Source organism: Ylistrum balloti, unplaced genomic scaffold (assembly GCF_031769215.1).
Source record: "Ylistrum balloti isolate Yb309-2 unplaced genomic scaffold, AGI_CSIRO_Ybal_v1 Utg373100, whole genome shotgun sequence".
In the NCBI taxonomy this organism is placed as follows: Eukaryota; Metazoa; Mollusca; class Bivalvia; order Pectinida; family Pectinidae; genus Ylistrum; species Ylistrum balloti.
This window is the reverse complement of record NW_026783202.1, coordinates 10,708-23,609: the sequence shown is the minus strand read 5'-3', so window position 1 is coordinate 23,609 and position 12,902 is coordinate 10,708. Positions and strand designations below refer to the sequence as shown.

The 12,902-nt window shown below is 42.0% G+C and overlaps 1 protein-coding gene across 1 annotated transcript; it reads right to left on the bottom strand.

The window, feature by feature from the left end:
* Positions 1 to 256: 256 nt before the first annotated feature.
* On the bottom strand, positions 257 to 2,463 carry LOC132564866 (uncharacterized metalloprotease HI_0409-like). Its single transcript, XM_060229483.1, has 3 exons — positions 2,449 to 2,463; positions 1,881 to 2,016; positions 257 to 1,518 (listed from the first exon to the last, which is right to left on the bottom strand). The coding sequence occupies exons 1-3, from the start codon at positions 2,461 to 2,463 to the stop codon at positions 257 to 259; spliced, it is 1,413 nt and encodes a 470-aa protein (XP_060085466.1).
* Positions 2,464 to 12,902: the final 10,439 nt, after the last annotated feature.

The following is a 12,902-nucleotide window of genomic DNA, read 5'->3' as shown; positions in this document are numbered from 1 at the left end:
ACTAAACACCCGCACTTATTTTCTCGAACGCGACATAAATCTGTTTCAGCCAGTATTTTCATAATTGCTATAGGCCTCCATTTTGAAAATAATAATGATTTTCATTTAAGTTAATAAAAGTACCCTAATTGAGAACCCTTGTCAATTAGGGTACTTTTATTACTCTATAATATTCGTTAAATTGCTAGCTGTATTAGTTTTTTTAGAAGATGCTGGCTACTTGAAAAACGTATAAACCCAGACTATGGTGACGTAATTATTGAATATTTAGCTTAGCTAGCTGTAGCTGGCAATGCTGTTTAAAATCAGCAAGGTGTGTTTTAGGAACAGATTTCCCCTTAGGAAATTTTATTTTTAGCGGATTAACAAAACGCCCATTAATTTTGATACGATAGTCAAGATGGGGACCTGTTGAGTAGCCACTACTACCAACACGACCAACAACTTGACCTTGTTGAACACGCCGTCCTTTTTTAACTAAAATTTTTGACAAATGGCTATAGCTTGTAATCCAACCATTTGGGTGTTTAATACGTACGGCACGACCTGCTCCTCCCATCCAACGGGCATCTACTACAACACCGCTCGATACAGCATAAACCGGTGTTCCAAGTGGAGCAGCATAGTCAATACCACGATGGGGTCGACGAATTTTTAAGACAGGGTGAAATCTATTCAAGGTAAAATGGCTAGAAATTCGCGTATATTTTAGAGGCGTACGTAAGAATGCACCTTTAACTGCATTACCATTCAGGTGATAATATCCTGCAATCTTAGGGTTCGTTTCAGGCTGATACCAACAGGCTTCTAATTTGACGCCTGTAGACATATAACGACCTGCCAAAATAGGACCATAGCCAAAAAATTTATCTTTCAAATAACGTTTTTCAACAAGCATCTCAAAACGATCGCCCCGTTTAGTTGAGACATTAAAATCAAAATCCCAACTAAATAAATCAATAAATGACATAATTAGCAGCGGTTTTTCTTGAGCTTCATAAATAGCTTCGAATAAACTAGATTTCACAATGCCTTGGACAGTTTCTGTAACTGTAAGAAGCTCGATAGGATCAGCGGTTACCAACAACTTACCATTCTGGTTAGTCAAATAGTAACGATCTAATTTTCCATGGTAGAACGTGGCTTCAATTAATTTTTCTCCAAGCCAAAGTATACCTTCAAATCGGTCACCTGTTTGTAAACGTCTAAAATCAATAAATTTTTGCAATTCACGAATGATTACATTTGCTTCATCACGAGGGACACCTCCAGCAATAATTGCTTGAAATAAGGTTTGTCCAGAGGTAAGAACTATGGAAAGACGTTGAAATGGATCTACTGGACCAAAACGTATACGTGCTTCAGGCTGTACTTTGGGGATTGTTTGTAGCTCTTCTTGATGTATTGTCTCTAAAGACTCTGTAGTTTCAACAGGCTGAGGGGCTTCTGAAACCGGCTGACTTACTTCTTCTTGTATAGATTGATGCTGCCTATCATTTTTAAATGTTAAGAGTAGCCCTACAATAGGAAGCAAAAGTAGAAGTAAATACCACCAGCGTAGTCGTTTATGACTACGTTTGGGTTGCTGATGTTTTAGCGAACTAGGATGACCAAGGTCACGTGACAATTTTTATTTTGACCTTATTGATGTTACAGATTGATTTAGCGTAGTGTGCTTAACTTTGTAATCAACGCCTGTGGCGCTTTTACAATTAATTTATAACAAACTAGTTGATAGTGTAGAAAAGATGCTAAAGAGATCCCACCCAATAAGAAAAACCAGTCTTGTGATGTTAACATCGTCTCGGTCCTACCTTGGGTACGGTCTAAGATTTGTAATAAACGTAGATTCAAACACCCTACAATCAAAAAAGCAATACCCACGGCTGTAGCTGGAGCTGATATAAATTTTATCAGCCAGGTAATACCATTGGTAACAGCCTGAACTAAGGCACCATTGCCTGCTTGTAAACCTTTGGTATTCATACTAGAAGCATAGTAAAGATGGTCAATTACCTTCGCATTAGTCATAAGTAAAATTAAAATAAGGCCAATTATCATCGATGCTACAGTCAAAACAATACCAATATTTGACAATTGTTCTTGGTATTTCTCTGCATGTTTTTTCCAAATGGCACCATAAAATAAATTAATACCAATACAAACAAGCATAAGAATCACAAATGAAACACCACCAACGATATTAAATCGATTTTTCAACAGATTAGGTAGAGACTCAAAACGAAAAAGTATATCTAATCCTGTTACTACAATCTCTGCTGACTGATACCAAGGGGCAATAAAACAGACAGCCATCACTATAGAGCTAATAACTAAACATATCGATGCAAGTTGGTTCTGTATTGGATTAACTTCTGGTAGATTTTCTTGCTGTTTTTTTTTCGATTTAGCTGTTACAGCACTGCCTGGTTTTGATCGTTTTTTTACCTTCTTTTTCGCCATCTTATTCTCTTTTTCAAAAATCTGCCTGCCATCTATATGGCAATCTATTTAGCCGGCCTATTATACCTAATTTCAAAGATAATACTCTTATAAAATGAATTATATATTGTACCCAAAATACTGCCCCCGCCTTTTTTATAAGTTTTCATAGCTCTATAAAACTATGCGCAGCCCTTGTTTTTAATAAGCTTGACCGATTTTATCTATTTTTTAAAAAAATACTAAATAATTTAATATTCTATCGTTTTTGGCAACTTTTTTGCCGAATGCGTGAGTTTTGCGTGAGTAAAACAAGTGCACAAAAACAGTCGATACTCCTCCCCTACTCCTTTTACTTTTTAACACAAATAGGGATAGGGGGTGTAAATTTCTGGAGGTCTTTCTGTATTGACCGTATGTGCAAGCGCGCGTGTGTGGCCGAGGGTTTTTTGTTTTCTGCACAGGTATGTTTATGCCTGTAAGTATTGACTATAAAAATGGCTTGATTGATGGGGTAACGCTACCGCGAGCTGTGAGAATGATCGAACAGCATCCTGTTTGGCAACGACTCAAGCAGCCTGAACGTGACCGTCTCGACAGATATCGTTGGACAGCAATCAGAAGACAACATAACTATCGACATTACCGTAAGCATATGGATTATGTCGCAATGGTTATTAAACGCCTAAAGACATACAACAGCCTCTATCCATCTGAAGCTGGTTCAGCTTAGATGGTAAGACGATGCTTAATATCAACAATTAAAACAAACCCTACATGAAATAAAACAAACCCTACATGAAATAGGAAAACAGAGATGGCAAAACTAGCGGTCACGAGCCACCCCAAATTTAAGATGCTTAGAAGATTACTTAAAATTCCAGATCCTTATATATTGGGCCATTTAGAAATGTTGTGGCATTCGGCTTATGAACAAATCGCTCCTGGCTATCTGCCTGTCTTTAAATCAACGTTACATCTTGAAGCAGCAGCAGATTGGCAAGGAAGTGATGGTGAATTATGCGAGGCACTTGTTACCGTTGGGCTAGTTAATCAAGTTGAGGGTGGCTACGAAATACATGATTTACTCGATCATGTACCGGACTATCTTAGAAAAAAGTATTCCAGGGGTCAAAAACCAAAAGCAGAACAATGTCTGGTCAATGTTCCCGAAAATCACCAAAATCAGGAACAGTGTCTGGTCAATGTTCCTGAAAATGATAAAAATGAGGAACAATGTCCGGTCAGTGACCGCCCCTACCATGACCATGACCTTAATAAAAAGAACAACAACAAGAGAGGTCTTGTTGTTGTTTCTAGCAATGAGAGTCCTGATGTTGCTGTAACACCATCTGATGAAGTTAAGCACTCTGAACATCCAGATGTTGTTGGTTGTTGTTTTAAATTAAAAACGGGTCAAGAATTTTCAATTTCGGGAAATCTCTACGAGATGTTGCGCTCAGAATATCCTGATCGCCGTGTCGATGTTGTGATTAAATCGGCTTACGATTGGTACAAGAACGAAGCCAAACAATTGCAGGATGAATCTGGAATTTTAAAACTCATTCGTAGGGCGATGACCTGGGACATTTCCGATTCCTGCAAGCCCCCAGATCCTAAATGCAAAGGTTGGTGCGAGAGGCCAAGATCAGAGCTTGGCGGCACGATTCAGGGTTACTGCAAAGATTGTTATGAGCGTTACTGTGAAGAACTCCAGCGTGATTTTCGTGAGCGAAGAAAGGCGGTTGTGTAGCCCTATGTATTCGGTTGATGAAATACGAGATGAGGTTAAGCGACAAGAGGAAAGACGCGCTGGTTGCTGGCCGCTTTCGGTCGTTGTAATGCTTCGTAGATTGCTTGACGAAATTGATGTATTGCAAGGCAAGAAGCCTACAAGCCAGCCCAGAAAAAAGAAAAATTGTCTTTACTGTGGAGCTGATTATTTGCGTCGAGATAGTGAGTCAATTACAAACTGGAGAAGGCGAAAATACTGCAGTACTGGGTGTAGTCGACGCGCTCTTAAACGAGTTAATTGGCAAGAGCGAACCGGGGAGGAAGGTCTTTACTGATGGGGCGACGTGGGCCAAAACCTAAAGCTGCAATCTTGAGAGTCGTCGAGGGAACAGCAACAGCTGAAGATAAAGCACGGGCTTTTGTTGAGCCTGATTGTGATCAGGTTATTCCACCTAAAGATCTAACCGGGCCTTCGTTGTTAGCCTGGCAGGAGCTGGCCCCGTTTGCGATTAAGCAAGGCACACTGACCAATATGGATGTTGATGCTTTTGCTGATTTCTGTCATTGCCGCGCAATGCTGAAGCAGTTAGAGGTTCAGGTTGAAAATGACGGTGCAGTCGTCCAAGGGTATCGTGGCGGTCTTGTTAAGCATCCTGCTACAGCACTGATCAAGCAATACCGTGACCACGTAATCAAGTATTACGATCGCTTTGGGTTTACACCCGGAGCGCGTCAGTCACTCCCGTCAAAGCCAACACAAGATAGCTTTGACGATTACGCAAACAGAAAACAGTCCGGTCAGCCATGAAGTTACCAGCTGTTATTCAAACACATCCTGCACATCAGTACGCACTTGCTGTCTGTTGTGGTGATATTGTTGCTTGTAAATGGATTCAACTGTCTTGCAAAAGATACTTGAACGATCTGGAATCGGGTGGCGAGCGTGGTCTTGTTTTTGATTTCAACGCAGCTAAACACGCTTTAGATTTTTTTAACTTCCTAAAACACAGTAAAGGTGAATGGGCTGGACAGCCTGTGGTATTAGAGCCTTGGCAACAATTTGTTGTTTGGAATCTGTTTGGTTGGTATGGTCCAGACGGACTTCGACGTTATCGTCTTTGTTATCTTGAGGTTGCTCGCAAAAACGGTAAAACAACCTTTGCTGCTGGTGTTGGTTTGTATATGCTTATTGCTGATGGTGAGGCGGGTGCAGAGGTCTATTCAGCCGCAACAAAACGTGACCAGGCAAGGCTTTTATTTGAGGAAGCTGTACGGATGGTACGTTCATCTAAAGAGCTAGCAGGTCGTGTGCAGGTTATGATCGGAAGTCTTAGTGTTGCGTCTACAGCCAGTAAGTTCCAGCCACTAAGTTCCGATGCTCGTGGCCTAGATGGATTAAACATTAGCGCTGCCCTGATTGATGAATTACATGCTCACAAAACCCGTGATGTTTGGGATGTCTTAGAAACAGCAAGTGGTGCACGTAAGCAACCACTTAGAATGGCAATTACAACAGCTGGTAACAGCCGTCATTCAATCTGCTTTGAAGTACATGCTTATGCACAGCAAGTACTAGAAGGTGTATTAGAAGATGATAAGTTTTTTGCGATGATTTACAGCCTTGACGAAGGTGATGACCCCCTTGATGAACACAACTGGATTAAGGCTAATCCTAATCTAGGTGTATCTAAAAAAATTGAGTACCTTCAGGAGCAGGCACTACGGGCAAAAAATGTTCCAGCAAGATTAGCTACGTTTATGCGTTTGGACCAAAACGTGTGGACAGAGGGTGTTAGTAGTTATATTCCCCTTGATAAATGGGATGAAGCATTGCCTCAAAAGTATGAGACTACAGGTGGTTTTTGTTACAGCGGTCTTGATATGGCCTCTACAACTGATGTGGCTGCTTATGTTGAAGTGTATCCAAATGATGAAGATGATTGCCTAGATGTGGAATGCCTGTTTTGGATACCAGAAGATTCTATTTTAGAGCGCGTTAAACGAGACGGTGTTCCCTATGATCAATGGGTACGGGAAGGTTGGATTATTGCCACACCGGGAAGCGTGATTGATTATGCTTTCATTAGACGTGATCTTGTTTCACGACTAGAGGATCACGATATTAGAGAGATAGCTTTTGATAGATGGGGGGCTGTTCAATTAGCACAGCAGCTTCAAGGTGATGGCATTGAAATGATTTCTTTTGGCCAAGGCTATCATTCGATGGCTGCACCAACAAAGTCACTGCTTGAGTATGTCCTAGCTAAAAGATTGCGTCATGGTGGTAATCCTGTACTTAGGTGGATGATGACCAATTTAGTTGTTGCAGAAGATCCAGCAGGTAACAAAAAACCAGACAAAAACAAATCAAGTGAAAAGATTGATGGTGCTGTGGCACTCATTATGGCACTTGATCGCGCAATCAGAAATTCAGGACAGGAACAGGCAAAAAGTATCTATGAGGATGAAGAGTTATGAAGGTATTGAAAACAATCTTGAAGGCGTTTGATCTGATAGATGTTTTATTTATTGTGGGCTCTGTTTTTGTTTTTTATGGCACCTACGGATTTGACAAGCGTTTAGCATTTCTACTAATGGGATTTATTTTATTGTTGGCAGCATCCAGGATGTTTGATGTTGCTGTAAAAAGGAGTATGAAGCATGGGGTTACTAACAAGAACAGTTGAGGCGCGAGACATGCCTCTTGCAACTAGTGATGGATATGGCCACCTGTTTGGTGGCGCGTCGATCGCGGGGCCGGAAGTTACAAGTAAATCAGTTGATGGTATTACCGCTTTCTATTGTGCTGTTAAAGTTTTGTCTGAGTCGGTTGGGCAACTACCGATTAATCTACTGCAGGCACGCAAAGGCGGTGGTAAGGATCGCATTACAGATCATCCACTATATCGACTGATTGCTAAACAACCTAACGGCGAACAAACATCTGTTGAGTGGCGTGAGTTTATGACAGCTGTTGCTTGTAAGCGTGGTGTTGCTTATGCAGAGATTGAGCTAGATGAACGTACTGGAAAAATTAAAGGATTGTGGCCATTGCCGCCCGGATCAATATTAATGAAGCGACATCAAGGTGTCTTAAGGTATGAGTTTTGCTCACCTATTGACCATAAGCGATACGACTGGCCAGCTTACCGAGTGTTAAGATTGCCAGCCTTTACGATTAATGGCCTGCAAGGACTGGACTTGGTTCAAGTATTTAAACAGACACTTGGTCTGAGCTTGGCACTTACAGAGCATGGAGCGCGTTTTTTTGGTGATGGTGCGATGCCCAATATTGTCTTGCAGCATCCAGGTACCTTAAAAGAGGGTGCAAAAGAGAATATTCAAAGCGGTTGGGAGAAATGCTATGGTGGCCTATCGGGTAGACATCGTGTGGCTATTCTGCAGGAAGGTATGGAGCTTAAAGAATTTAGTTTAAGCAATGAATCATCTCAGTTTTTACAATCTCGAAAATTCCAAGTAACAGAAATATCACGAATGTTTGGTGTACCACCACACATGCTAATGGATTTAGAGCGGGCAACGTTCAGTAACATTGAAGAGCAAGCAACAGCTTACGTTCAGCAAACATTAGGACCATGGCTTAGTCGCTGGCAACAACGACTAGAGACGCAGCTATTTACCGAAAGTGAGCAAGCTAGGCTTAATATTCGATTTAATGTGAATGGACTACTCCGTGGTGATACAGCAGCTCGTAAAGATTTTTATCACACAATGCTACTTGATGGTGTGATGTCTCCTGATGAAGTTAGAGAACTTGAAGATTTAAACCCGCAACCTAATGGTTTAGGTGATGTTTACTACCGCCCTTTAAATGCGATGCAGGTGGGACCTGGTGCACAGAATCCTGGCTTTAATCGTACTACTGACAAAAGAGAAGATAGGTCAGTAGCTCTAGAGTTTGACGATAATGATTGCGCTGCGTCTTGTCAGGCTGATCATAAAAGAGAAATTAGTCTTTCTTCAGAACTGAAAACTACAGAGATGCGTAATGCTACCAAGCGTCGTGAGTTGTCTCTGTCATTTATTGAGCCACTAAGTGCGGTATGGTCTGAGGTTGTAGCACGAGAAAAGTCGGATGTGATGCGTGCGGCAGAGAAACGGTTAAAGCAAGGTGACATAAAAGGACTGTTGTTATTTGTTCGTGATTTTTATCTTGACCATCCAGAGTATAGTCAAAAGAAAATTGCACCAACAATCAAGGCACTGATGCGTAGTGTGCATGGTCAGGTAGCTCGTGACGACTATGATGCTGACCCGATATTTAATGAACAGCTTGAACAGTTTGCTGATGACTATGTTGGAGTCGTTTCTAGACGCGAAGCAGCCTCTAGTGCTGGACAGCTAGCATCAGTTATTGACGAAACAGAGACACCTGAAGAGGCTCAAAAGAAATTACAACAACGTTTTGATGAGTGGCAAGAAAGAAGGCCAACTAAGTTTGCTAAGCGTGAAGCGTTTGAAGTGGCTGGTGCCATTGCGGTGCAAACATTTAAAGTCTTTAAAACAACAAATTATCGTTGGGTTACATATAACAAAAGTTGTCCATACTGCAGTTCTTTTGATGGACGTGTTATCAAAGTAGGTGATTCATTTATGGAGCCTAATGAATCTTATAAACCTGATGGCGCGCCACGAGCTATAGCGGTGAGACATCGCGTAACCCATGGTCCGTTACATGGTGGTTGTGACTGCGGCGTGGTGCCAGCATGAAGTTAACTGAGACACAAAAAGATGAACTTCGAGGTGCTGTGCTTGATCGATTAAATCACATGATGGAAGCGACGGACCATGTCGATATTAAGCGATTTACAATTAATGTTGACCTTGCTGCCAATACAGTAAACGGTCGTTTGGATGTTGCCTCAAGGCGGTTCTGTAAATCAAAACCAGGCAAATTATACAAGATTGTTACCTGATGGCTTGACAACTACATGAAAGTTTATTAAAAGATAATTTTACGAGAGATTATACGACCTCTGTAAAACTGTATTTTACATTACTGCAGCCGGCCCAAGCTTATGCCGCATTAGTTCTTAATAGGAATTAGTGCGGCTTTTTTTATGCCCTGTTTAGGAGTTTTTAAATGACAACAAAATTAGAGACACGTTATGTTACACACGGTCAATGCCGATCTGAGGCAGGTGAAGATAAGCGTGTAGCTAAGATCGGGGGAATGGGCGTTGTTTATGGACCTAATTCAGAAGACTTAGGGGGATTTCGTGAAGTGTTTTTACCCGGTGCGTTTCAAGAATCTTTAGCATCTGGCCGTAACGTTCGATCTCTTTTTAACCATCGTAGTGATTACATTTTAGGTACAACAGAAAGCGGGACGCTTCGTCTTGTTGAGACGGATGCTGGACTGGCTTACGAGGTCGATTTACCACAAACACGCACCATTCAAGATCTTGTTGCTGACCCAATCGCACGGGGGACGATGACCGGTAATAGCTTTCAATTTGCAACGATTGAAGATACTTGGGAGCGAAATGTTGACGGTGTTGAGATCCGTACTGTCATGAAGGCAGAGCTGTATGAAGTTGGACCGGTAACGTTTCCTGCGTACCCCGACACAAGCGTAGCCTTACGGTCACTCCACGAGTCGTCTCAGGTTATAGATAGCGGTTCAGAATTTAATTTGTCGGCACATCTAAAAGAGATGCGTAAACAAATTGAAACTATCAAACAATTAAAAACATTAACACAGGCTGATCAAGCCGAACTGCGTGAGTTGCAAACTTTATTTATGCAGACAGTCAAAACACAGGGGTGTGATGATGTCGCGCAAAAAGAATTGCAACTGCGTGAGGCAAGGCTGCGGTTAGCGCAAACACGTATTTAGGAGATTAAAAAGATATGTCACATAAGTTAAGAGACCTATTAGAAAAACGTAACCGCGCCTACAATCAGGCTCAAGATGTTTTAAAGAAAGCCGAGGCTGATGGTGGTGGTTTATCGGAAGAGCGTCAACAACAGTTTGATGCCTATATGGACGATTTTAGTAAATATGATCGTCAGATTGAAGCTGAAAAACGCTTTGAGTCACTTGGTATTGAGGGTGGTGTTGATAAAGATATAACGCTAGCTGAAATTCGTGCTGGTCATCTTGGAGGTGCAGTAACAGCACCGCAAACACAAGAGCCATCTACTGAAATGCGTCAGCTTGAAAATGTCATTCTTGGACGAGATGTTCATCATGGCATTCCTACAGAGGCACGTGACCTACAGATAGCTACTGATAATAAAGGTGGTTATTTTGTACCAGAGGTTGTTTTAGGTGGAATCCGAGAAAAGCAACGTGATCAAACATTCATTCTTAAGCTTGCTAATGTTACAAACGGCGTTGCACCAGAGCAGTCTGTTGGAGTTTTGACTCTGGATGATGTTGATGATGCAGAGTGGACAGAGGAGATTGGGCAAACCCAGGAAGATAATTCAACGCCTGTAGGAAAACGGTCGCTTCAGACATATATGTTTTCAAAATTGGTTAAGGCATCGATAGCATTTTTAGCTAATAGACCAGATGCTATGAATCGCATTTTAGATCGTTTGGCTTACAAACATGCGATTACGCTTGAGAAACAGGCAATAGCCGGTGATGGCATCAGAAAGCCCCTAGGTTTAATGGTTGCCAGCAATGATGGTATTCCAACATCTCGTGATGTCTCAGATGGTAACACCGCAACAAAGATTACGCGTGATGGTGTCGTGGCTGCCAAGTTTGCTTTGCGTAGTGGGTATTTGTCACGCGCAAGCTGGATGTTTCATCGTGAAGCCGTTAAGCAGCTGGCACTATTAAAAGATGCTAACGGACAGCCCATTTTTCAGTTAGCCAACACTACCTCAACAATAGACCGCTTGTTGGGGCTTCCTTTATATATGTCTGAGTATATGCCAAATACCTTTACAGCCAATCAGTATGTTGGTCTTGTTGGTGACTTTAAGCAATACGAAATTATTACGTCTGGTTATAGTGTTCAGCGTCTAAATGAAAAATATGCCGACACCAATCAAATTGGTTTTATTGGTCGTGATTGGGCTGATGGCGGCGTTACCTTTGCAGACGGCTTTGCTCGTATTCAATTGGCGGCTAGTTAATTATGGTACGTAAACTTAAAAAAGTCGGTGGTGATATGGCTGGACCTGATGGTGTCATCAGGTCTGGCGATGTCATCGAGGTTGGTGAAGGCTGTCGGTTTGATTTAGAGTACGCGCAGTGTCTTGTTGAGACAGGTTCATTTGTTTGGACAGGTGAGCTACGTGAGACAGTTCCTGTTCCTGAGGATGATTTAACTGATCAAGGTTCTGACGATACGGATCAGGAAGATGATCAGACGGGCAACGATTTGAGTGATGATGATGCTGAAGTTGAGCAAGTTGATTTGCCACTTCAGGAAACAGAATCAGCAATCGCGCTGCCACAGCGTAAAAAACGTACTCCACGAAATAGGTAATAGGTTTTGGGTCTCGTACGTACCATAGCCCCAACTGCTGAACCAGTAACCACGGCAGAGATGCGTAACTGGTTACGACTGCTTCAGGATGACGCTGAACAAAATCTACTGATTGATGGTGTGATTAAATCAGCCCGTGAGCATATTGAAGAACTTTGTTCGCGGGCACTACTGACACAAACGTGGCAGCAGAGTTTAGACCGCTGGCCATGTGATCGTGAGATTCAGCTTTCAAGATCACCACTGCAGTCGGTTAGTTCTGTTACGTATGTTGATACGAATGGTCAAACACAAACGCTGTCAGCAGCAGATTACATTATTGATTCGATATCAGAATCTGGACGTCTTGTACTTACGCAAGGATCTAGTTGGCCAACAGTAAAAACACAACCAAATGCAATTACCATTACGTTTGTTGCTGGCTATGGCGATGATCCTGAAAATACTCCAGAGCAATTACGGATAGCGTTGAAGCTACTGGCAGCACATTGGTTTGAAAACAATACTGCTGTTGCTAATGCAAGAATGATGTCGACACCACTAGCGTTTAATGCGCTGATTTCTGGATTTCGATTGGGGGTTGTTTGATGGGTGCCTACCGACATAAATTATCAATCTTAGAAGACCGTGGTGTTCGGGATGCTGGCGGTGGTATGACGTCTGACTGGCAAGTTCTTGCTTACGTGTGGGGAAAGCCTGTTAGTGTTGCTGCCAAAGAAGAGCGAAGCGGTGGCCAGGATTCACAAGCACGTATTATTCGTTTTGAATGTGCAGAGTATGTACCGAATATCACAACCGATATGCGGGTGCAGTTAGGTGATTCAAACTATGAGATTGCAGCCATTATTGACCGCACATTAACACAACAAAAAATGCTATTAGATGTGACTGAGGTGCGTGCGTAATGGCTGCAACATTTACCTTAAAAGGCGCGCATCAGTTTAGTGCTGCAGTCAAACAATTAAAAAAACAATCTAAGGCTGCTGCAGTTATAAGTTTAAATCAAACAGCTGTAGTTGCTGAAACAAATGCTAAACGTTTAGCTCCACTAGGCCCTACAGGTAATTTACGTAAAGGGATTAAGGTTTGGCATCAGGCAACAAAACGGAAACTTGTTGCCGTTGTCGCAGTCGATTATCGGATTGCACCTCATGCGCATTTAGTTGAATTTGGCACCTCAAGACGACTACGCAAAAAAGCAAAAGTTTTAACAGACGGTGTCAATTACTTTGGTCAAGAAGTTGGGCCAATGCC